The sequence below is a fragment of the Triturus cristatus genome, chromosome 7 (genome assembly GCF_964204655.1).
Source record: "Triturus cristatus chromosome 7, aTriCri1.1, whole genome shotgun sequence".
NCBI classification, from domain to species: Eukaryota; Metazoa; Chordata; class Amphibia; order Caudata; family Salamandridae; genus Triturus; species Triturus cristatus.
Window position 1 is genome coordinate 119,051,053 of NC_140590.1, and position 25,946 is coordinate 119,076,998.

The 25,946-nt window shown below is 47.5% G+C and overlaps 1 protein-coding gene across 1 annotated transcript in view; it reads right to left on the minus strand.

The window, feature by feature from the left end:
* The window catches only part of LOC146808987 (sialic acid-binding Ig-like lectin 13), a 435,230-nt gene that overhangs the window by 59,340 nt on the left and 349,944 nt on the right, over positions 1-25,946 (minus strand). Inside the window, exon 7 of the mRNA XM_085614274.1 lies at positions 11,063-11,170. Within this exon, the coding sequence (XP_085470400.1) occupies positions 11,063-11,170 (108 nt within the window). The remainder of the gene's footprint in view (positions 1-11,062; positions 11,171-25,946) is intronic.

A 25,946-nucleotide genomic window follows, 5' to 3' on the forward strand; every position in this document is an offset into this window, starting at 1 on the left:
CTCACTAGTTCCCCGTCCCCTGGCCACCTGTGATTAGCATCAGGGTTTGACACACCATAAGTCCTTTCATCCTACACGAGCCTCCAGCTAATCTCTTTCACACCTGACTGTTCCTGCTTTATGGCTTGTTTCCCAAAACAGGAGATGCTCAAATTCTGGAGGAAGGCCGCCACTTCATCGACCCCTGCATGTCGACGTGGTCCGAAGGTCTTTTCTGCGAGGTTCTCCGCGTCCCAACGGCTACGAAGGACTGCTGCCCTGATTAATCGCCCTGTTTTGGACCCTTGACGATTTTCGTAGAGCGAAACAATCGAGAGAGTCTTCTGGTGACGCCATCGATCATCAATATTCAGTTAAGTATAAGTGGAGCGTCTCCCAGTTTGTTTGGTATCCTTCGGGATTTTTGGTATCCTTCGGGATCGCTTTGATTTGGAGCTTGCAAGTCCCAAAGCCAGAGGACTCGTGTATTCACGAGACTATCGTAATCGATAATCCTTTGACGTTTGAAACTAGACTAGTGAGCGAAGATGCCTGGTGCTAGTGTATTTGGTAATTGGTTTGTTTGAGTTGTAGAAGGGATTTCCAGTTAGAGGATTCATGTCCGGTTCCTCCAATTGGAACTCCAACTTATGAGCTTTATGTAAAACATGGCGTGGGCCCCATTGCATATAATGAAGTATGGATCCGATACACCAGAAAGGACGGTGTTTTAAAATGGCCCCAGAATGGTAGTTTCGATACAGATATCTTAGATAATTTGGAAGTAAAATAGTTTAAAAAGAAAGCCCGGCCGGCGATGTTTGATTCTTTCCGCCTATGGCGAAAGGAAGCCAAACAGAAGGAAGTTAAACTAGCGAAAAGAGATAAGAGAGAGAGAGGTATGTCAGTGATGCAAGCAGCTGTGCAATTTAAAGATAATGAGGAAGAACAAAGGAATGAGCAATTGCACAGACAGCGCAAACTAGGGATTGATAAATGTTACCCTGTTTTGTCACCCCTTGTGCAAGATGAGACAAAAGAGAAAGAGAAAGATTCCCTAATGTCCCATTTGCTAAGTTCGCCACCCCCGTATGCGCAAAATGCCACCGCACCACCGCAGCTTGTAAATGCGCAACCTCCAGTAAATATGCCGCAAGTCTTCCCGCAGCCACCAGCTCCTCCTCAGCTGGCTCCTATCCTTGCAGGGCAGCCCTCTCAAGGGCCGCCGGTTTTGCTACCTGTTACCCCCGCGCTTCCTGCGACTTTGCCTAGCACACCAGCGGTTTCCTCTGGTGCTCCTTCTCGCACTACCCCGGTACCTGTATCTGAACCTGTTTTTCTTCCCTCTGTCTATCCCCCTGTTTTCGCCTCAACTTCTCCTTCAGCACGACAACGATTAGCCAATGTAGTTACTAGTCTAATGTCGCCTTTCTTTGGGTCATCTAGTGCGACTCCTGGCTTACAGCGTAAGCAATTGCGCAGTCAGCTGCCTGGTCCCGATGAGAAAGAGGTGTTAGATCATCTGGCGCATAGGTGGATTGGTTTCCCTTCACTCTATGATGTGGAATCAGTTGTTAACGTTTTTCACCAATGGGATGCCCCAAAACAGAGGTATGTCTTTGATAAAATGTGTGAATTCCTCTGTGAGGAATTGGAGGATAATGGTGCAAACCCAAACCCACAGGAATTGTGCCGAGTGAGATTTGATTTTGAAAAAGGTATGATTGTGGGCCCTGAGGTCAATAGAGCAGTTGCGATCTTATTAGCCTTGAGAAATGATGATTGTCAACAGTCGTTGTTTGAACCAGATTTCCCTGTGGGGAGAAAGGGAAAAGCGCGACAATACCCCATGAGAGAAGTCCCTCCGGTATGGAAGGAAGCTGTTGCGGCTGATGCCGCTCGAGGTATTGTTGCTGCTCCAGCACATTTTCAACGTGTTTGGGTACATGTCCCATGGAAGCGATCTGAGGTGTTAGCACTTAAACAGACATTACCTGATCCCCGTAAAAACCCTGCAGGATATTATAAGGAGTTATCACAAACTGCAGAATCTTGTGTAATGAATTTGGCTGACATAGATATGCTGTTTGGGAATGTGGTTCCACAGCCTTTATGGGGATCCATTCGTAATGTAGATCACGCTGCAGAATTGGGTGATACATGGGCTAATATCGTTGCTGCAGACGCTAGACAAGTTGGTGGTGCAAAACCTGAGCCCCTCATAGCAGCGCTCCCTGGTAGAATTATTACCTACATGAAAACTATAATGCCTGCGATGCGCGTAAATTGGGATAAACTATCCGCATGTAAGCAGAAGAAAGATGAGACAGTGTCTGATTTTTTCACCAGGTTTGAAGAAACGTTTATCGACCACAGTGGTCAAGACATGAGCACTGAAGGTGGCCAACAGTTATTTGTAGATAAATTTGTGCAGAATCTACTTCCCGAGTTGTGTAAGAAATTAAAAGATTCAGAAAGTTCCTGGGCTGTTTCCTCTTCAGCGCAAATACTGGCTACTGCACAGTATTATGAGAATAGAGACAAAGATCAGAAAGATAGAACAGATAAGAAAACGAAAGAACTAAAGACAAAGGTCCTCTTGCAACAGGCTTATCCACCACGTGGAGGACAGAGTAATTATAGGCAAACACAAGGTATCTATCAGCAGCCCCAACAGTTTCAGAATAGTCAGCAAATGAATGTCTACTATCAACCACGAATCCCTGTAGGTCCCAACCAATGTTCATATTGCAAAGAGGAAGGTCATTTTAAATATAGTTGCCCTAAATTGATGCAGCGTAACAGTAATGTGTATGGCGCAAGAGGTAGAGGTGGTCAGCAAGCTCTTAGAGGCAGAGGGCGTGGAAATCTTCCCCAGAACGCGCGTCCTCTTCCGCCTCAAAATACCATAAATAGCTTTGATCAGCAAGCCAATGCGACTGGCAATGCAGCTCAGTACTACAATAATGATTATTATGCGGAAGACGACAATGTAGAAGATAACGATTACTAGGACCGCCGTAGACAGAGAGAGGGAGTTGTTTCAGTGCCAGTGGATCAGAGTGGACCTTATGTTAAAGTAACTAGAGCAAATGTAACGGAGCCCTTTCTGCTGGATACTGGTGCTGCAAAGAGTTCAATCATGCATTCAAAACTCCCTGGCGCGCCTTTGTCTGGCGAAATGAATGTTTCAGTAGGTTTTTCTGGCGCCCCAGTTAGGAACCCGATTTCTAGTCCTATGTCACTTTCTGTTGGACCTTGTGAGCTAAAAGCACCCCTCATTCTAACAACAGGTTGTGGTGAGAATCTGCTAGGATTAGATTTGCTAAAAAGATTGCATGCAACACTATATTGTTCTCCCTCAGGAGTACAACTTACATTAGGTAAGAAAGTGATTTCTCCAATGTATTTGTCTAAAAACGCAATGCCACCTGAATTGTCATCCCTTCCGGATGCCCTCTGGGCCACTGGTCCCAATGATGTGGGTCTCCTAGAAGTACCGCCATATGTGGTCACTTTAAAAGCCAATGTCAGATTGCCACGCATTCCCCAGTTCAAGATCTCCAATGAAGGTCAGAAAGCATTGTTAGCAATTGTCAGTTATTTGATTAAAAAGGGTGTGATTGAAGAGACAAGAGGTAACGTTTGCAATAGTCCTGTTTTACCTGTCTTTAAACGAACGGACCCTTCACAGCCACCTGTTTACAGATTTGTGATTGATCTTAGAGAGGTTAATAGGATTGTTGTGCCACAAGTTTCCAGTTGTCCCTGATATAACTGCCTTGTTAACCATGATTCCAGCCTCCGCTGCATGGTTCTCAGTGATCGATCTGAAGAATGCTTTCTTTAGTATCCCAATTGCAGAGGAGAGCAGAGACATTTTTGGCTTTAGTTTAGGAGGTCGTAGCTTCCGCTTTAAACGCGCTCCCCAGGGCTACTGTGAGAGTCCATCAATATACAGTCAGGCTTTAAAAGCGCAGCTTGATGCACTGGTTTTACCCAGTGGCGCTATCCTCATTCAGTACGTCGACGATTTACTAATCGCCGCGGATACTGAAAAGATTTGCAAAAACGCTACCTTGTCATTGTTGCGTCATTTGTCTGCCTTCCATCATAAAGTCTCTCTCTCAAAGCTGCAATATTGTCGACAAGAGGTGACCTACTTAGGTCATCTCTTATCGAAGGAGGGAAGGAAACTGACCCCAGAAAGAATTCAAGCCATTGCACAGTTGAGTGTGCCAAGAACACAGAGAGAAGTGCGTGCTTTCTTGGGCATTACTTCATACTGTAGGCATTGGATTCCTAATTTTTCCTTGTTGGCAAAACCTTTGTTAGCATTAACATGCAAAGACACACCGAATCCTATCCCATGGTCTGAGGAGTGTCAGAAAAGTTTTTGGGAATCGCGTGATGCATTGTGTTCAGCTCCTGTGTTGGGTACCCCTGACTACAGCAAGCCTTTTACATTCTATGTTCATGAGAAAGATGGTTGTGCATTGTCAGTGTTAACACAGCCTTTTGGCGACAGACCACGTCCATGCGCGTATTTTTCGTCAACCTTGGACCCTGCAGCGAGGGCATTGCCAAGTTGTCTGAGAGCCACAGCCGCTATGTCTATTCGACAGTCTGCTGGCCTAGTGATGGATAACACATTGATCGTTATGGTTCCACATGCTGTGGACACATTGTTAAACAGGACTAAGACACAACACTTAACTAGTGCACGATTATCTGGTTATGAGCTGACACTGTTAGCAAACCATATACACATAAAGAGATGTAACACGTTGAATCCAGCTACACTATTACCAATCCCAGCAGACCTAGATGAGATTGAGCAACATGATTGTCTGTTCAGAACAGAAGAAGAGACGAAAGGGAGAGTAGATCTTAAAGATACTCCCCTGACTGAGTGTGATGGTACTTTATGGGTGGATGGTTCGTGTTTCAAGCTTCCGAATGGTGATACGACTGCTGCATATGCTATCACGACTTTGCACACGATTGTGGAAACTGCGCGTGTGCCACAAAATTCGGCTCAAGCAGCAGAATTGATTGCCCTTACGAGAGCATGTGTGTTGTCTGAAGGAATGAAAGTGAACATATACACTGATAGCCAGTACGCCTTTGGCGTGGCTCATAGTTTTGGGCGATTGTGGAAGGAACGTGGGTTCCTGATTTCGCATGGAGCTGAGATTCAGAATGGCAAGCTGGTGAATGATCTCCTTGAGTCGCTGACCCTACCGTTGCAAGTTGCGATTATGAAATGCAGTGCGCACAGGAAAATCACTGATGATGTTGGTCGTGGTAATGCGTTTGCTGATGAAGTTGCGAAAGAAACAGCAAAGGATGTGAAGACTCGAATGTATGTTACGGGCCCTGCCAGATGGGTTGGTGATGTTGGAATGTGTGAAAACACAATAGAGAGTGTAAAGTCCCTTCAAGCTGAAGCCACAGAGAAAGAGTTGAGCAAGTGGAGAGAAAGTATGGGTAAGTCGGATGAGAATGGTTGTTGGATTGATTTGTCAGAACATAGGCGATGGTTGTTACCCGATGCATATGTGCTTCCAGTGGTTACTATGGCACATGGAATGGCACACATCAGTACGAAAGGAATCTGTAAGTTGTTGGCTCCAGTATGGCAGAATACTGGAATCCCTAAGTGTGCAGAGAATGTGGTCAAGAATTGTATGGTATGCTTGAAGTACAACCCTGGTAGGGGAACCCAGACTCCAGCTGGTCATTTTGCGCCTCCATCATATCCATTTGAAGTTTTACAGTTAGATTTTATCCACATGGAAAGGTGCAACAACCTGAAATACGTATTAGTGGTTGTTTGCGCTTTCTCAAAATGGATAGAGGCCTATCCTCTAAAAGATAACACTGCTCTGTCCACAGCCAAAGCCCTTGTGAAGGAATTTTTTCCTAGGTTTGGCATGGCAAGAATGGTGTGGAGTGATAATGGGAGTGAGTTTGTGGGTCAAGTGATGAAGAATGTGTGTGAGGGACTAGGTATAAGGCAGAAGTTTCACGCTGCAAATCCCCCCCAATCAGCTGGATTAGTAGGGCGCTACAATGGCGCTCTCAAACTCAAACTGGCTAAAATCCAAGCGAGCTCAGGTCTTAAACGGCCTGACGCTCTGCCTCTAGCACTCCTATCCACCAGAATGACCGTACACTCACGAGTGGGACTTAGTCCCTACGAGGTCGTTTTTGGCCGCCTGGCCAATGTATGGGGTGTGCCAAGACCGATGAAATTCAGTGGAATCGAGCATCCGGTACTGTTTGATTACTTGCACGAATTGACAGCTAAACTGCGTGTTTTACACCAACAGGTGCATGATACTCTCCCCCCGGCTTCTGAAGCTCCTGGACACCCTATCGAACCAGGCACGTGGATCCTTGTGAAAAACTTTCAGCGGAAAACCAACGATGAGCCCCGCTGGATCGGCCCTCACCTCGTACTACTGTCTACAAGATCAGCTGTTCGAGTGAAGGGGAAGAAAAACTGGATCCACGGTGCCCACATCAAGAGGATCCCTTTGCCTCTGCCGTATGACCAGTGGGTCCAGGAGGGTATCGCGGACACTGAAACAGACACTGTACCTCGTTTTGTGCCGTTCAGTGATGCACGCATAAAAGGCACAACTTCAGCGCAGGAAAGTGACGATATTTTGCAAGAAGCTGTGCCACCGTCAATTCAATTGGACACTACAGAGCCTGAACTTTTGTTCCAAGATCAAACAGTACCTGGCCGTTCTCGTTACGATCTAAGGCCAAGGCCTATGGACAAATAAATATTCTTTTCCTTTTACCTTTCTATTTTTTGATAACCAGAGTTCTCCCATCTGAAGGACTTTCTTGATTTTTGTTTTTCGAACCACCATCCGGGTTCAGCCGCAGGGTCGCGGTGCCAAGACTTTGGGGTACAGGCCGAAGACGTTAGGTCGACGGTTCTGGTTGGTCTAGGGCGTTCCCTGGACTGACAGGCGTACCCCTCAGCAGAAGATACTCACCCGCCGCGAGCGGCACGATTAGAGGATGTAGTTTTGTAAGATGGAGAGACTCACTGAGGAAATGAACTTTAAAGCAAGAATGTGTAAAATAATGAAAAAAAAACGTTTTGTGTTTTTATGCCTGTTTGCATTATGTAGTATGATAATGTTTACTGTAGGATTTGTATTCTTCTCCTCTCAAGAGCCCATTGCACCCACTGTACAGCCTATACCTCCTCCTACTGTCTCCTCACACTCTTTTCACCCTCTACCTGAACATGATTATTCAGCTCCTGCACCAGCACCAACTAGTCATGAATACGACCAATTGTTGGGTGTGTGGTTTAATGCCACATACCATTAATAAGGGTATTCCCTATCTAGTGCTGCCGTACAGTTACAATGGATCGTCATGGGCATTCCAGACCATGTTTCTCTATGCACTAGAAGCGTACTCCCCGCGACAACCGCGTTCCATCAGGCCTAGCACCAATAATAAGGCTTTAATGAGAGGAGTTGCCGATATGAGTAGAGATATCGATGCATACTCATCCATTCCCAAAGAAGAGTTGAGAGCTTATGTAGGGTGGAACGCGACGGGGTATAGTATTAGTCTAGGTGAAAGACAGCGAAAAATCTCATCCCCAATCTGGGTCGTACCCCACATAGGTCGGTTCTGTTTGCAAGGTAATGGTCAGAATCCTAGAGCTCAACTGGGAAAAAGTGACTGTACTGAAACGTACACTTTTCCGTCACAGTTTTCCCCTGCGTTTTTGGCTGCCAAGGGTACATATTTTATCTGCAATGATCGAGCATATACATGGTTGCCCCCTGACTTCTCGGGCACATGTTATATTGCAAATCTGCTACCGCCAACCTTTACTGCCTCCTCCGACTATCACAAGACCAGAGTTGTGAGAGGCGTGATTAGGAAGGAGGATACTGCCGGTCAGGAAGCGGGAGATTTCTTTTTGGGTTTCCTGCCGTTTTGGGGACCTATGGTTAATAGTAGGAACCTGAGACAGCTGACTCGTGTGGTTGAATCCACTGTTAATGTTACGGCTGGTGCCCTTGGTAATTTGACATCTGAGCTCCAAGCGGATCGCCTCATGACTTTGCAGAACCGCATGGTTCTAGACGTCATACTTGCAGACCGTGGTGGGGTATGTAAGGTTATCCAATCCAGCTGTTGCATTTTCATACCAGACAACGCTCCAACAGTTTATCAAGCCATCTCCAAACTGCATAAAATATCTGAGTCCATACACGTGGATAAAGGAGATTGGTCACTGATGGGGTGGTTCTGGGAACTGATATCTGCCTGGGGTTGGAAAGTTCTGATGGTCATCGGAATGATCTTAGCCATCCTTTTCCTGTTCTGTCTGTGCATACAGTGTGCTCCTGCGATATGTGGCCTCTGTGCTACATTATTTGTAAGGAAACCTGTATCGAGGGACGAGCTAAGTAATAGGATGATGCTACAGCAACATCTCCATGACTTCGTGAATATTGACCTTAACTCGGATTGAAATGAGTATAGTTATTGCCTGTGTAAGGGCAAAAGGAGGGTCTGTCGTACTTTAGAATTTAGGACCACGTAGGAGGCAGGGCCCTATCCCTGTCAATCACGGTAATAGTGAACCGCGAATGGTTAATGCGGTATGTACGAGTGCTTTTTGTAACGTTCTAGCTATGAATGCACTATGTATACGCTATTATACATCACTACGTGGGTTCCATTTTGTATCGGTGGCCATCTTATGGTTGCCCTCACATAGGCTATATAGCATGAAGCGAATACGGGCCTTTTTTGGAGCACATGTGCCCTTTCCTTGACTTTTCTGTGACCTGGGCAGCTTGGCTCCGCTGCCCCGGGTCAAACTGGTCTCACGAGTTCCCCGTCCCCTGGCCACCTGTGATTAGCATCAGGGTTTGACACACCATAAAGTCCTTTCATCCTACACGAGCCTCCAGCTAATCTCTTTCACACCTGACTGTTCCTGCTTTATGGCTTGTTTCCCAAAACAGGAGATGCTCATGTTTATTAGGGCCTATCGATATCTGATGTGGGATCTGAACCTTGCTGTGTAAATAATTGCGGGCTGGCTTAACTGGAATGTGGGATGGTCATCATGACTCTGCTGTTTCGTTTGTAATGTATACTTTATATGATCATGCCATAAAACTATTTTCCTGCCTGAGGCAGGAAATTCTGTATTTAAGGAGAAGCTCGTTTCTGTGATTTGCAGCTGTCTCCTGAGAACATACACGCTGTTGTACTTCTAGGACGCCTGTAATTGGTCTGCAGCCAATAAAATGATCTTTGACTTCACCCAGAAGACTCTGTGTTTCTGTAGGTCTGAAACAGGAAGAACACCGAAGTCATAGGGTGTGTTCCCCTGCACCGCTGGGCTTAAAATACCCAGTACTTCATCCCTTTTTTTTTATGAAATAACACAGGGTTGCCACGTTTAACTGGCTCTAGCCTGTGTAGGTGCATGACTCCTGCCCTCTCCCTCAACTATAGTTTAGAAGAGTCCAGAGGTAACCCTTCCCACTACATATTCTGCTTTGTAATACCAAGCACCCTGCCTCATGGTTATACAAGGCCTACATAGGGGTGACTTATTAATATTTAAAAAGAGTTTGTTTTGTCAGGCTGGGCTGTAGTTTTAAACTGCAGCAGACAGTCTACGATGTTAGGCCTGGAATCCTGTGTCTCTTGTCATGACACAGTTTTTATTTAATCCATAGATGATGTTAAACTTTGAGCACCATATATTATGGCGTTAAAGTAAAGTTAAATATGTCAATTAGGGTTTAGCCAATGCAACCATGTTTAATGGTTCAGAGGTCTTGCACCGGGGTGTGGTTGGCAGTGTCTAGTGCAGAAAAATCCAGCATCTTCAATCTTAAAAATGTAGGTTGACCACTCAAAAGAGGCACTTTCTCACAAGCATTTGATTCTATTAAGATGACATTCAGGCATAGCACACTTTCGTCATACATACAAAACGTTTTTTTTTTTACTAATCAGATTTTATAGATTTAATGCAAAAAAGTAAGAACAGTAAAACACATATTTTGATCAGAAGATAAAACCACATAGTGCAATTGCAAGCACTGGCATTCAGTTGATACAGTACATTATCACAAAGCAGCAACAACAGTGGCATCCTGCCATCCAGCAGTACCATAGATTTATTGGCCCATCCACTTCCCCCATACTCAGCCATGTTTGAAGGGGCAGCCCCTGGTCTCATAGACCAGTTACTCCTTTAGTGCACACCAATCCACCCCCATGCCCAACAGTGATAGAGTGGGAGGAGAAGGGGACCTCCATTGGGCAGTGATATCTCGCTTTGTGACCATAAGAGCCATCCCTAAGAATTTTAGTGCTTTAGTTGGTTATTAGAAAAGTACATGGAAGCTCCAGTAGAACACTGGAGGGTCTAATGACTGACTTCTGCTAATACTAAAAGTACATATTTTATTGAGAATATCAGCCTTAATAGCCTACTATATTCCTGTTACTTAATGCATCTTAATGCATCTAAGCTCATAAAGGGATTCCAGATCCAGATACCAGGATTTGCCCTGCTGACATTTTTTTTCTCTTCAGAACTGAGGTGAACACAATTAGAGGAACCAACCTCCAACTTTTGTTCTGCGATGGTGCAGAAAGTGCCTAGGTCCTGGTCAGATACATGGAAAACATCTTGACATCTTGACATGAGACTCTTTCAATGCCCTCCTATATGGAGGGCAGTGATGGGATTATGTTTTTGACTTCATGCATGTTTCATTTTTATCACATTATTTTCCTAACCAATATGTTGTTTGGCAAGTTATAGAAAACATTCCATATGCATTTTCAAATATGAATTGCCCACAATGCTTATTTACCTTTGGGTGAGACAGAGCTTCCTAACAGCTACCAGTTTACCTATGTGCATGTGATTGTTTGCACCTTGTGGGAGCTGTGTCACAGTTCACATTAACAGTGTGGTCTTACCACTATAATGCTTAGAGTATGGACACCTGCTGTGGAGAATGCCCCAGTACTTTTTCTCCTTTACTCCTCTTACCTGTGTTGCCCCTGATTTTTCTGGTCACACAAACAGACACCCCAACCAGCAGCGCCAAAAGCAGAATGCTGGCAACCACTATTCCTGTGATGGCGGCTGGTGATACTCCTGAAAAAGAGGAAGTACGAATAGTTATTTGCATAATACTATAGGAGCAGAACCAACATCCCAGGAAGAATGCCAATGATTTGTTATTCCAAGCAAAGATAGAAGTGCAAGTGTGACAATACTAATGAATAACAGACATCAAACCCTAGAGTTAAAATTAGACAGAGAAGAACCACCAAGGAGGTCTAAATATAGTTGAAGAATTTTACTATAAGGCAACGCCAATCCCAAAAATACTCTGCAGAACATACCTGACAGTGGATAGGTACCACCTCCAGAGCAGTGCAGAATAATTTTGGGCAATGCCCCTAAACTGAAATGATTTTATCAGTCTATCTTGAAGTTGACAGTTTATTGATAACTAGAAGATCAAATGTACTAAAATGCAGAGAGCTATCTTAGTCTTGCACCACAACATGGAGAACAATTGAAATACAGCTGGTTATTTATTTTCTCACAATGCTGTAGTAAGGCTGAGTTAGTGGAAAAATTAATACATGTGAAATGATGCTCATAAAACATTGTGCATTTCATATTAGGAAACAGCCAATGAGCCCAACCCCTGGAACTCATAATGACCATGCCAACTTCCCTAGTACAAGATTTTGCAACCACTCAGGTTGCACCAAAAACTAGCAACACCAATCCAGTATTCCTTTGCTGACTCATAAAAGAAGTGGGATCAATGGGCCCTATTCACCCAAAAACATAAAACTTAGTTGTCAGCTCAAAGTTACCTTTACATTTTTTGCCGTTTATAAACATTGCATATAGTACACCTGCAGAATGACGTTGGTGTAGCTTTCTAGGTATTCTTTTGGGAATTGTATGTGATTATTCATGCTGTGCGAAGTTCTATCTAGCATAAAATTCAATAAAGGGAAGTAGACCATCCTCTACAAAAGCACACTTCATGTTCTTGTTGGGGAAAGTTCTTCTCCTACACTCCCATATTTACTAAATTTTTATGAAGCACAGCACAGCAAGGAAAGTTACTGTGCTGATTCGTATGAAAGCCAGAGAACTGAACTGTGCCATACTTATAAAGAATTGGCTGTTTACCCAGCTGCCGGACAAATAGTATATCATTTCTGTTATTTACCTAGTGGCTGGAAAAACAGTATATCATTATGATATACAATTTGACTGAACGGCGAAATAAATAGTGTGAAGGAGGTGTTTGTTTAGCCAGCCATGACAAAAAACAGGAATTCAGGTAATAAAGAGTGGTGGGCATCTTGTAATGGGAATGCAGCATGTATGAAGCTAATGAATGCAAGTTCATATACAAATATACTTTGGTTCCCACACAGACAAGTGCATGAATTAAGCTAAGCTGTTTATAGATGATAAGCATCAAATATCAGTTTTGAATAAGAACATTTATATTAATTTAATTTTCTTATAAGAAATTTAGTAACCGAACTTATGTTTCAGGAGCTTTGGAATATGGTGCACAGATTAACCCTGGGCGTAGTTCGCGAAGTAGCACTTCGCGAAGCTACGCAAAGTGCAGTTCGCACTACGCGAGCTACGCGTAGCCCCTTGCGAACTGCGTAGTACCTTGTTCGCACTGTGCCAGATGTCGTTTTCAATGATTGCACAGTGCAGACAAGCAACCGGCACTGTGCAATCATTGAAAAGGGCATCTTGCACAGTGCGAGCTGTAGTTTTCTGCTGCTCGAGTAGATTTTTACTCGAGCGGCAGCTTTCTCAACGCGAACTGGCAGTTTCTCATCGCGAGCGGTCGCGAGCATACGCGACCACTCGCAATGAGAAACATGACCTCCTCGCGTTGGGAATCTCGCCGGGAGGTTTATTTTCCATGCTCGCGATCGCCAACTTGATGTTGCTGATCGCGAACAAGGAAAAAGTCTCGCCGGGATGTCATTTTGCTTGCTCGCGGTCGCCAAATTGACGTTGAGGACCACGAGCAAGCAAAAAATGACCGCAGCACTACGCAACACTACGCTACGCGTGTTCGCACTGTGCTACGTGCAATTCGCGTAGTGCGAACTTCGCAAACTACGCGAGCGTAGCGTAGTGCTTTGCCCAGGCTTAGCACAGATATTTTGTGCTGCTGTCTAGAAGAATTTGGCTGGCTGCAAACAGTAATGCTACATAAATGTTTTATAGACTATTACAGAATGCATAGGCCCAGATTCACAAAGGTTTAGCATCTGGTTATCATTACTTTTGCAAATCTAACCCAATGCTAAACATATTTGGGGGTTAACAAACCCACGCTAATTGGAGGGAAGCTTGGGTGGGGACACTAAGGGAGTACCAAAGCAGTAGCATGTACCCACAAACATTTAAAAAATAAGACAAGAAGACATGGGTTAGGTGACAGTTAGGGTTTCGGTGGCAAATAGAAAGTAGGACAATCTTTGAAGTGTGTCTATTCATAGTATTTTGAACTAGAAGGGTACCCTTCCAGCACACAGATTATAGTGGACACACACACACACACACCTTAGCTCTATGGTGATAAGGTGTGTGCCTGGTACACGGCTGCTGAAATCAGCATCATAGCTAGAGAGAGGGGAGGAGAGTGCCATAGCCATGTGAATATGGTGCTGTCCTGCTCTCTCCCTTTCACGCAACGCAGTGCTGCCTCTTTGGGTGCTGCACTGCATTGTCTGACAGCTACGAGAATCTGGGCCATATCGTTCATGCTCTTTCTTTGGTGATTTGTAAGGCCTGGCAGCTTTCTGCGCTTTTTATGGAAGGCTGTTCGCTAGCTTTAGGCTTCCTTTTACGGATGAGTTCATTTGCTTAGTATTTCAGACCTGGCAACACAGCAGTCATTAATAACCAGCACCAAAAGGGAATGCAGCAAGATGGGTGATATCTAGACCCAGGGGGTGGAGGGGCGCATACAGTAGGCAATTGATGCTTGGGGGCACAGTGCTTTGAGACACTTGCAGGAGTTAAACTGAGCGAGGCACTGTTAGAAATGGGGGTCTCTATTTGGCAAGGGTTTTCACCTTTGTCCAAGTAGGGACCCTTCCTTCTAGTCAGGATAAGGGAGTTACACTCCTAAAATAACCTCTGCTCACTCCCTTAGTAGCTTGACACAATCAGTCAGGCTTATCTTAGAGGCAGTGTGTAAAGCATTTGCACATAACCAACAGTAATACAGTGAAGACATTACAAAAGGACACCACACCAGTGTAGAAAAATATCCAATATTTGTATATATCCAAAACAAGACCAAAACGAGAAAAACCCAAATACAGTTCTCAGAAATCTTAAGTAATCAAAATAGACTTGAAATACAGTTGCTTGATGTTGATAGCTCCATCTGGGGCTATCAGGGAGTGGTGAAAAACAAATCCAAACAGTTCTGGCTGACCGTGGCATTGCGGGCCAGCTACGGTGTCGGGAAGACTCGCAAAACAGTACCTTTAGAAATGTAGGGCATCGGCAACCTCTCGATGAGCCCCAAAGGGCCGGCGTCCTCCGGCATCAGTTCCAGAGGTCGGTGCAGGAGTTGTCGGGCTCTTGAAGTCATGAGCATGCAGATCAAACTTCCCATGGTTCAAGACGGGAGTGCCGACAACGGTAGGCGTTGTGGCTGCGGTGCGAAGTGTAGTGGTGTGGCGTACGGTTTCCTCAAGTCGTGGTGCAGGCAGCCACTCGGTGACCTTCATCCAGTGGCGTTGGTTGGACCAGGGCTGCAGTGCATGTGGTGCTCATCGCGGTGCTAGAAAGTCTTGGTGCCAGCAGCGTCGTTGTCGTTGCTGAATCGCTGTTGTTGGCTGATGAACTGGAGTCGATGACGCCAGCATTGGTAGGCCAAGGCTGCGGTGTGGGATGAGGACGGTGCATCGTGTAACTTACAAGCGGTGCCCTCGAACCACGGTGCAAGCAACGGCATCAATGTTGGCATGGAACGGCTTCGTCGGTATACCAAGGCGGCATCGTGAAGCGAGGCAGTGCTATGTGCGGTGCCCATAGGTCATGGTGCAAGCAGTGGCTCGGTGGCGGCATCGGGTGGCAGCGTTGGTGAGACCAGGGTTGCACTGCAGCGTGCGGCGGTGTCCTCTGTGGTGCCTTCAGTACACGGAGTCAGCAGCAGCGTCGTAGATGGCGTTGGGTTGCTTTTTATTCTTTTGAAGGACAAAACAGCCAGTCCACAGTGCTGATGGCCGAAGAACTTTTAGTCTTTGCTGTTTCTGAGACTTCGTGAACAGGGGGCAAGCTCTACCTCAAGCCCTTGGAGAAACTCAATGAAGAAGATGTAGAAAGTTCAGTCCAGTCCTTTCACTGCCCAAGACAGAAGCAGCGATTGCAGGCCAACACAGCAAAGCACTCACCAAAGTGCTAGTTCCTTCTCACAGCTTCTCCAGCTCTTCTTCTTGGCAGTCTTCTTGGTCCAAAAGAGTTCTAAAGTTCTAGGTTCCAGTACTTATACCCAAAATTCCTTTGTTCTCTTGTGGCAGAGAGAGAAGCCCTGTGCCCAGCCCGAACCCGTTCTGTCCTCTCAGTGTAGCTGCCCATCAGGAGGCAGAGTGAGCATTGTTTCTGTCAGACCAGGCCCATTCAGGTGTGAAAGGAATCCCCGCCCCCTACTCTAAATGCAGACTGGGCCTATTCAGATGCTAGTGGAAACTCCTCCCACTACTCTAAATGCAGACCAGGTCTATTCAGCCCAGCCCTGACTCATCAGACTCTCTGGAGCCACTGCACATCCCCAGCCCCTGTCACTCCAAAGCCAGACAGTCAATACTCATCCTAGCAGAGGCACAGAGGATGGCTAAGCAAGAAAATACCTACTTTCTAAAAGTTGCATTTTCAAACACAGAATGTATAAATCACCTTTACTAAAAAATGCATTATTAGATTCTGAGTTCAGGCATACTAAACTTTGTTTTCCCATCTGGTCCCAATGGGAAGTCATATTTATAAGATGTTATAAATTAACTCCAATGCTTTTCTATGGACCACATAGCCTTGCAATAGTGGAAAACAAAATTGGCAGTATTTCACTATCAGGACATGCCGCACACATCAGGGCATGTCCTACCTCTCACATACACTGCACCCTGCCCACAGGGGTACCTTGGGCCTACCTTAGGGGTAACTCCCAGGTAAGAAAAGGGAAGGTTAGGGCCAAGCACGTTGGTGAACATGTCAAGTCGACATAGCAGTACTACACTGCACACAGGTACTGCAGTGGCAGATCTGAGTTACATTTACAGGCTCCTTATGTGGGTTACACAATCAGTGCTGCAGGCCCACTAGCAGCATTTGATGTACAGGCCCTGGGCACACATAGTGCACGGTACTAGGGACTGACTAGTAAATCAAATATGCCAATCATGGAAACACAAATCATAACACAATTTACAGAGAGCATTTGCACTTTTCCACTGAATAGCATTGGTAAAGTGCCCAGAGTCCTAACACCAACAAAAACAGGTCAAGGAAAAATAGGAGGAAGAAGCAAAATGTTTGGGCATAACCCCGTAAAATGGGCCATTTCCAACAGGCACAGTAAGTAAGCTTCTGTTGTTAAATGGTAGCGGCAGTTTCAGTCGATAACCTTTCAAGTATTTGCCCGGCGGTAATCGCCTCTTATACCACTCGATAATTTACCAATGAAAGAGGCAGGCGCCGGAGACTGGAAGGCAGGAAACAAAGTTTTATTCCGTCGGAGCAGAACACATCAGATCAGACAGCAAGGTATCGTCACGAGGTGCTCTAACTGCATCTCTGAGACCTGGTCTCTTATACACTGGTTTATTGCTTTATTACACATAGTACATTCTTGAGATTCCCTTGAAGTATGGGGAAATATCCCCTGAAGCCCCGGTTCAGATCCGATCCCACACATAGATACAGTAGAAGTTCCCACCCCACCCACAGTAGGAGACGGCTATTGCGCAGCAGGGTATTCCGCCAATTCCTGGGGGTGTGTGTGACCGGTCGGGTCTCAGGGAGTAGGGGCTTTGATCTACTGTAATCCCTTTGATGTGGGGTGTTTCCCTTACAGTAGGGGCAATAAACTGCATCCGCAGGGCTAGGTGATGGCCTGGGACCAGTTCGGACAATGGGGTGCAGAGGAAGGGGGTTATCAAAGGAGAGGCATGACCATGTATGGGTTGTCGGTCGGAAGTGGTTTCATAGCAGGGTCGCGCAGAAAGAGAGGGTTTATGGCCTGTATGAGAGAGCGGGGGTGGCCAGCGCGCGGGGGGATGCTCGCAGCGCCAAGGGGACCGCGCTGGCGATTGACAATGAGCGGGGAGAGAGTGGGGTGCCTAAAATGGCGGCCGTGCATTCGCTGTGCGTGGCGCTGGGGAGAGGCAAGATGGCGCAGATAATGTTCAGTTTGTAAGCTAAATTTCCACAGTCCTCCCTTTTAACATATCTCGCCAGCTTGTCTAGTTCGGATTTATCCCCATAATACTACGGACCTCCACCTCATAAAGGGCTTTCATCCGTTCTGTTTCAAAGTTCAAAGTCTTAGGGCAGATGCAGTTCATAAAAAGCGAACATAAAGGTGGCAGACACTGAATCCCCAAGCAACATCCACATAGTATTACAATCGGTATTAGGACAAATGAAAACAGCCTCCATCCCCAACCTTTAATAGCGTCCCAAAACCAACTCCCCAGCGACCATTCTTCTTGCTCTTGATGGACCTCTGTGGACAGTCTGTGGAGGTGTTCAATTGCTTTGTAGACTGAGGGTGAGTTGTCTGGTACGTAGGTACAACAGCTGGACCCAATGATGCGGCATGCTCCTCCACGATCAGCCAGAACCACATCTAGAACGAGGCGGTTCTGAAGGGCCACTAAGCGGACGGCCTGGAGCTCGGCGGTGTTGTTGGCGAGGGCGCCAGCCGTAATGTTCATTGCCGTTTCGACTGCCTGGGTTAAGTGGCGGATGGCACGGCTGTTTGCCATTGGGCCCCAGAGTGGAACAAGGCCTTTGACTGCGTCCATGAACTGTGCTCCGGTGGAGTCGGCCTGCACAATGTCTTTGGCCCGTTTCTGTCGGTGATGGTTTGCTGGAGCCACATACGTCGGAGGAAGGACAAAGGCGATGTAGCAGGTGCCTCCCCAACCTTTCGGGAGCCAGGTGTAGGCCTTAGTACCACAGACGAAGTACATATTCGGGGAGGCAACAAAGGAGGGTGGGTCAACTGAATCCAATGTTCGGGTGATGAGGCAGGAGCTGTGGCCCACCAGCTGTGCCCCCAGGCCTTCGAGGCATACAGATCCAGTGATGTTGATGACGGACAGGGCCACTGTTAGGGTGGCGGCCGTCCGTTTTCGGAGGTAAGAGAAGGTGGGTCTGGCTGGATTGTTGAACACATGCATTTCAACTCGTTCTTTGGCAGGGATGTCCATGTGAAAGGAAGCGTTCGATCTCAGAGGGCAGAAGAGGGCGGAAGTTCTACCAGTTTTGTTCATCCAGAACCCATGGTAGAAGTGTGACATGGTTCTGCCGGAAGTGGCATTGTCCTTGTAGCTCTCCTGCAGAAGGATCAGCCAGGCGAGGCAGGAACCATGGGCAGAAAAAGGTGAAGGGATGAAAGGGATTGAGTGCCCAGTGGCATGTGGTAGCAATCCACAGATCCAGCAGTTAGTGGCGTTGGTGGCAAGATTGTGTTGGTGGAGCAACTGCACAAAAGAGTTATTCCAGAACTCCTTACGCCTTTCTCGGAGTTGGGGTGAAAGTGAGATCAGATGGTGCTCCTTCGTGGTGGTAGGTTGAACGGTGGTCAGCAATGTCTTATGAGCGGGTGTGTTTTCCTCCATGATCCAGAAGGTGACCATGAGGAGAAGGCAAAAGAGAAGGGTAATAAAAAGTGTTATAGTCTTAAAGCTGTGCATTCGGTCAGTCTTTGAGTTTTTGTAGGGGATCTTCGGACGTCCGGTTGCTTCCATCACCTTCATGTCGGGCGCTTCCATCACCTTCGAGAGACTCGGTAGCGGGCAGAACCACAGACTTTGCTTAGTTTCTCTCCTGGTGGCCTTTGGGGTGACTAGGCTACCGCTCTGAGATTTCCACTTAGCCTGTGGTCTGCTTAGCCGAAGTCCTCTCCTTTCGTCGCAAGTTATACCCTTCTTTGGATGGCACAGTGGGATCGGGATATTCAATCAATTCAAGTGTCTCTGTATCCGGGCAGCGGCTCAGGGATGGTCGGTCTTTGTCCAGAAGTCCTTCTTGGGCGGTGATGTTGTCCGTGGTTGTCAGGGTCGGTGATACCTTCTTGCAGTGGTGTGCATGCAGCCAATTGCGTTTCCCCTCCACTCGAAGAGCTGTTCGGGTGGTGATCAGGACTTGCAGGGGGCCCGTCCACCGGGGCTCCAGACTCTTGGTGCGCTGGAAGTTACGCACTAAGACGAAGTCACCAGGTTGGATGTCGTGCCCGGGGCCCCTGGAACCATCGGGAATGGCGTGCAGCACCTGCTGATGGATGATAGACAACGTTTTAGTTAGATTGTACAGATAATCAGACATGAGGACGTCCGGGACGTCGTGGATGGATGTCGGTTTTGGTGCAGTCCAAAGGTTCATGGGCCGTCCGAAGACGACCTCGTAGGGGGTTAAGTGGTGTTTGGTGGGGGTGGAACGCATTGATAGCAATGCTAGTGGGAGAGCGTCTGGCCATCTTAGCCCTGTGGTGGCGACTATTTTTGCTATCTTAAGCTTCAATGTGGCATTGTGTCGCTCAACCAGGCCTGCAGATTGGGGATGGAAGACCGCATGGAACTTCTGTTTTACACCCAACCCTTTTAAGATGAGTTGGATAACTTCGGCTACGAAGTGGGGGCCATTGTCGCTCCACAAAATTCGACAAAGGCCGTATCGGGGGAAGAATTCCTTCAGTAGTACTTTTGCGGTAGTCATAGCGGTGTTGTCATGGGTTGGGTAGGCTTCCACCCACTTGCTGAAGGCACACACGATGACAAGTACATACTTCAAACCTTGGTACCTTTCTAGCTGGACATAGTCCATTTGTAGGACTTCAAAGGGGTGATTGGGGACCCCAAACCCTCCCCGGGGTACAGCAGTTCCTTTCCCAGGGTTGTGTTGGAGGCATACTAGGCATTGTTGGACTAGACATTTGGCTGAGTCTGGTATTTTGTCGTTGTGCCAGACTTTAGAGATGAGTTCGATCATGGGGGCAGACCCTATGTGTGCGGGGGAGTGTGCCATGGTCAGCATGGGGATCAAGTATGAATCTGGTAACAACCATTTGTTCAAGTCTTTGGTTCGCCAGCAACCGTCATCGTCCTTCAATCCCACCCGGGCCCATTCAGTTAACTCGTGTGGTGTGCTGGCTAGTTGGATATCCCTAATTGTTTCCCTAGCATCCTTCCATTTCTCAGTTTGTGACCTGGTCACGTACATACGGGTCGTGGACCTATTCTCGGCTGTGGTTCGGGCAGTAATGTCAGCCAGTGCATTTCCCTGTCCTATAATGTCTGTCACCTTCTTGTGTGCCTGGCATTTGATCACAGCTAACCGTGTGGGGAGGAGGACTGCTTCGGTCAGGGCAGAGACTAGATCTCCATGCAGGATGGGTGTGCCATGAGAAGTCAAGAATCCCCTCTCTTTCCATAAGAGCCCAAAGTGGTGAACTACCCCGAAGGCGTACTGACTGTCTGTATAAATGTTTGCGGTTGTCCCTGCTGCCAGAATGCAGGCTCGTGTAAGAGCAATTAGTTCCGCCGCCTGTGCGGATCGCTGTGTGATGCGGGCTGTCTCAACAACTGTTCGGGCTGTGGTGACTGCATAGGCAGCTGAGGTGGTGCCATCGGGGAGCTTGATGCATGAGCCATCCACCCACAGTTCTCCGTCAGGGTCCGGGAAGGCAGTATCCCGGAGGTCAACCCTACTCTTGGTTTGTTCGTCGGTGAGGGTCACGCAATCATGTATAGGGGATGCATTGGGGTCAGCGTCAGGGAGAGGCAGTAGTGTAGCTGGATTCAGAGTGGTGCATCGTTTCAATGTGATGTGGGGTGCAAGCAGAGTCAGTTCATAACCAGTCAGTCGTGCGCTAGTCAGGTGTTGAGTCTTGGTTTGGTTCAGGAGGGTGTCAACAGCATGGGGTACCAATACCGTGAGGGGGTTCGAGAGCACGATCCCCTCACTTTGTCGGATAGAGACAGCAGCGGCGGCTACTGCTTGAAGGCAGGCGGGCAAAGCTCTGGCTACGGGGTCAAGAGTGGCAGAGAAGTAGGCACAAGGGCGTTGCTTAGGGCCTATGGACTGGGTTAGGACAGACAACGCACATCCCTCCCTTTCGTGGGTGTAGAGGGAGAAAGGTTTAGTGTAGTCTGGGGTTCCTAGGACTGGGGCCGAGCAGAGGGCGTTTCGTAATTCTTTGAAGGAGGATTGACATTCAGGTGTGTCCAGGGGAGGGGGAAGGGGACATCCTTAGCCAGCAGGGAAAGCAGAGGCTTTATGGTAAGACTGAAGTTTGGCAACCACTGTCGACAAAAGGAGGTGAGGCCCACTAGGGATCGTACTTGCTTCTGAGTTTTGGGAACAGGGGTTTCTAGGATGGTTTGAATTCGGTCAGGGGTAAGTTTCCTCCCGTCTTTGGATAGTAGGTGGCCTAGATACGTTACCTGGGGCTGGCAGAATTGCAATTTCTTTCTGGAGACCTTGTGACCGTTCTCCGCAAGGAAGCGGAGGAGGTGAATGGTGGCTGTGACTGCAAGAGGAGTGGTGTCAGCCGCCAAAAGAATGTCATCGACGTACTGTATCAACACCACTCCATCGGGTAGTTGGACTGCATCCAGTTGCCTCTTGAGGGCTTGGCTGTAAATACTGGGACTCTCAGTGTAGCCTTGGGGTGCCCTGCAGAATCTGTACGAACGGGCTTTTAAAGTGAAGCCGAACAGGTAGCGGCTGTCTGGGTGGATGGGGATGGAAAAGAATGCGTTCTTGAGGTCAATAACAGTAAAGATGGTGGCAGTGGATGGAATCAGGGTGAGGATGGTGGTGATGTCTGAGACCACGGGGTACTGAGGTATGACTACTTTGTTAACTTCTCGTAAGTCAACAATGAAACGGTAGGCTTTCTCATCTCCCTCGCCTTGCTTCTTTACAATGGGTAGGATAGGGCTGTTGCAAACATTACTGACTACTTCTTCTACCATTCCTGCCTCGACTAGGGACTCGATGATTTCCACCAATGCCTTCTCGCCTTCGGGCGATATCCGATACTGTGGAAGCTTTGGGAGCACTGCGTCCGGTCGGACGGTTATGTGTACCGGGTCGATCACCATGCGCCCTACATCTGAGTCGGTTTTAGCCCATAGATGTGAAGGTAGTGTGTCGAGTAGGGACATATCAGCATCGGTTATAGAGAGCATACGCCGTGTGTGACAGGGTCTGGACAGATCTGGGTTATCGTGTAGGATGACTCGAACTCCGTCTGGGGAGCATCTGATGGTGGCTCGAAAATGTTTTAGCAAATCAAGTCCCATAATAGCATCGGGGGTGTTGGAGGAGAGCAGAAAGGTCGTGTCAGTGGTGTTATCTTCTAAGTCAAAGGAGATTGGTGCTGATAAGGGGTTAGTGGAGGGCGTTCCGTCAAAGCCTATTGAGGTTACGTGTGAGCCAGACAAGGGTGCCCTAGGAATCAGTCGTTTAGATAACGCACTACGTGTCGCCCCAGTATCTACCAGGAATGGAGATTTTGTGCCCAAGACCTTAGCGGTGACGTAAGGACCTTGCTGGTCAACACGGAGTTCGACTGGATCCCTCCCTTGCCCCTGGCGGTCCTATGCGAAGTCATGAGTGCTCTCATAGTCGGACTGCTGACACTGGTTTTGGCGGGGGTGATCAAAGGTGTTTGGTCTGCCTGGTCTGTCGTTGATGGTGTTGTTCGTGTGCCCTCGTCCCTGTCCTCTATTTCTGGGGTCATATGCTGTGTCTCTGGGGTCCCTATTCTTGTTCATTTCCAGAAGGACCGGGCACTGGGATTTCCAGTGTCCGAACCCCCTACAGAACGCACATTGATTCCCATCTAAGTCTCTCCGTCCGTTGTAGGGTGTAGGGGTATGATCTCTAGGGGGTAGCTTTCTAGGGGCGGTTGGTTGGTAATTCTCTTTCGGGGGTTCCCTTCCCATGGTCACCCCTTGCAACTGTGCTATCATTACCCTCTCCTTTAATTCCTTTTTCTTCTTCTCTGACGCCCTATCGTTCTCGTTCTTCTGGTTTTCGTAGTATTGGGCCATCTGGAGAATTGCTGCGGGTTTGGAGGCTGCCCAACTACTCTCGCTGGTCTGTAGTTTCTGGGAAACTTCTGGCGACAGACCCTTTACATAATTCTGGACAAAGAGGTGGTGTCCGGTTGCGGTGGTCATGTCTTGGCCACTGTAATCGGAAAACACAGTCTCGAATCGGGAGAAGTACTCAGACACATCTTCCTGGGGTTTCTGGCGGCAAGCCGTCACTATCGACCAGTCTACCTTTCTTTCTGGGATTAGAGTCTTCAGCTTTTGTACAATCTTGTCTGGGAGCTCTAAGATGGCTTTCGGGGGTTTCTGTCCTGGTTCTCGCTGTTTATCTATGGTATCGAGTTGTACCCAGGTATATCCGAACGGCTCAGCGTGGTCAACTCTCCGGATTTGTTTCCACACATCAGCAGGCAGGCATAGCCCAAAGAACAAGTCAATATCTGCTAACGTCATTATCGTTGAGCCTAAGGCTGTACCCAATTCAGTGTAGAAGGCAGTCGGGTTCTTTCTCAAGTCGGGTAGAGTCTTTCTAAAGGTCAAAATATCTTGCCGGTCCCACGGCTGGTAGACCCAGTTATATACAACCCTTCCCTTCGCATCTTGGTGGTTGATGTCGTCGTGTGTTCCCTGACCCCGTGGGGGGACCCAGTAGGGGGCAGCTTCTTTAATGGGCATCATGGCATCAGCCCTTCCTCCCTGGGGCTTAGTTGCTATGGGGGTTTCTGTTTTGGTGGTCTGTCCATGTTCTTTAAGGTGTCGGTAGACCTCGAGTGTACGAGTGAAGAGGCTCGTTACATCACCCTCTCCTTCTTCCCCAATGTCTACCTTCCTATATAGGGCCGCTAAGCCTTCGGGACCTTTATCGTGGTACCTATCCTCATATGCATTCAGGGCGTGATAACAGAGCCGTACGACGAAGTGTCGTCTGCGGCTGTCGGCATACGAGTTATACACGTCTGTTATATACTCCTCACTTTCTTTTCGCTCCACCAGCGTCCCTACTATCTTGTCAATTCCTGCTCGTTCATCCTTAGTTAATCGATTCATTCTGGTGGACTCTTTCTTTCCTATCTCATGGTCGTCTAGCGTTGTAGTCGACGTTGGGTTCGGCACAAGAGGCTCAGCCGGCGCGGAGGCCGTGAGGGCCGAGGCCCCTGTACTGCTTTCGCTCGTGTTCGGGGGTTGTGGGTGTTGCACTACTGATTGGGAGGGTGCATACGGAGGGGGCATGTAAATGATCGGGGGACCTAACAGTAATTCGTCATTCGTTCGCTGCTTGGAGGACAACTCAGGGTAGAGCAAAGAAGGGGTCCTAACAGCGTACTGGCCTGAGGTTTCGGGCTCCTGTCTTAATTTAGTTTCCCTTCTCTCCTTTATGTCTTCTTCTAACTTTCTAGCGGCAAGGTGAGCTGCCTTTCGTAATTCCTTTTCTGCTTTTACTTCTTCCCTCTTTTTCCGTTGCGTTGCTTCTTTGCGCCACATGCCGATACTGTCAAGCATAGTAGGCGTCGTCTTATTGCTACGCAGAGCTATTTCTAGCGCTTCTATCTTATGATCGTCGAAGGATCCCATCAGTGGCCACTGACTTTCGGGGTCCTTCTTGGTATATTTATGCCACAGCTTGCTATAAGCTACGGCGACTTGTCCATATTTAGTGAACATGTCCTTATTAGGGGTGCCTTCCAGTGGAGCCGGGTGGTTCACCTCTAATAAGCGGTCCGGGCAGAACCAACTACCAATCAGTGGGGAGAAGATAGGCATGACGGGTTTCAACGGGGACAAAAGTCAGCACTACCTATCTTTTCACTGCTTGCAAAGACTAGACAGAATATCTCTATTCTTCGTTATTTGTAAGCAGAGAATACCTCCAAAGAACCAATATCGAACAACTAGTGTTCGGACAATCAATCAATCAATCAATGGGGAGATAAAGATAGGCACGACGGGTTTCAACGGGGACAAAAGTCTGCGTTACCTACCCTTCACTATTTGCAAAGACTAGACAGAATATTCCTATTCTACGTTATTTGCAAACAGAGAATATCTCAAAAAGCACTATTCTTCAAAACAATCAATGTTCGGACAATCAATCAATGGGGAGATAAAGATAGGCACGACGGGTTTCAACGGGGACAAAAGTCTGCGTTACCTACCCTTCACTATCTGCAAAGGGAGAGAGAGAGTGTATTTCTACTCCTCCCCGTTTGTAGACAGCGAATATCTCAAAAAGAACAATCAATGAGCAATACTAGTATTTCCAAAGCTTCAAACAATCAATCAATTATTTCTCAATTTGTCGTGTATCACGACCTTACCCGGACCGCGTGGACAGTTTCTCGTCTTCCGCCTCCAGCGCCCGATCGTCCTCTACTCTCCGTATTTGCCGCGGCACTCCTGATGGTTCCCAGTCAGGACCGTAGATCACTCGAGAGAGGTCTGCTCGGAATCAGTGAAGTTCGGATGATCGGCTGCCAGACGAGGGTCTATTGGGCAGGAGCTCTCCCGATCGTTGCAGTCGTTCACTCTGTCGTCGGGACCTCTCCCACTGGATCCACGTGTCG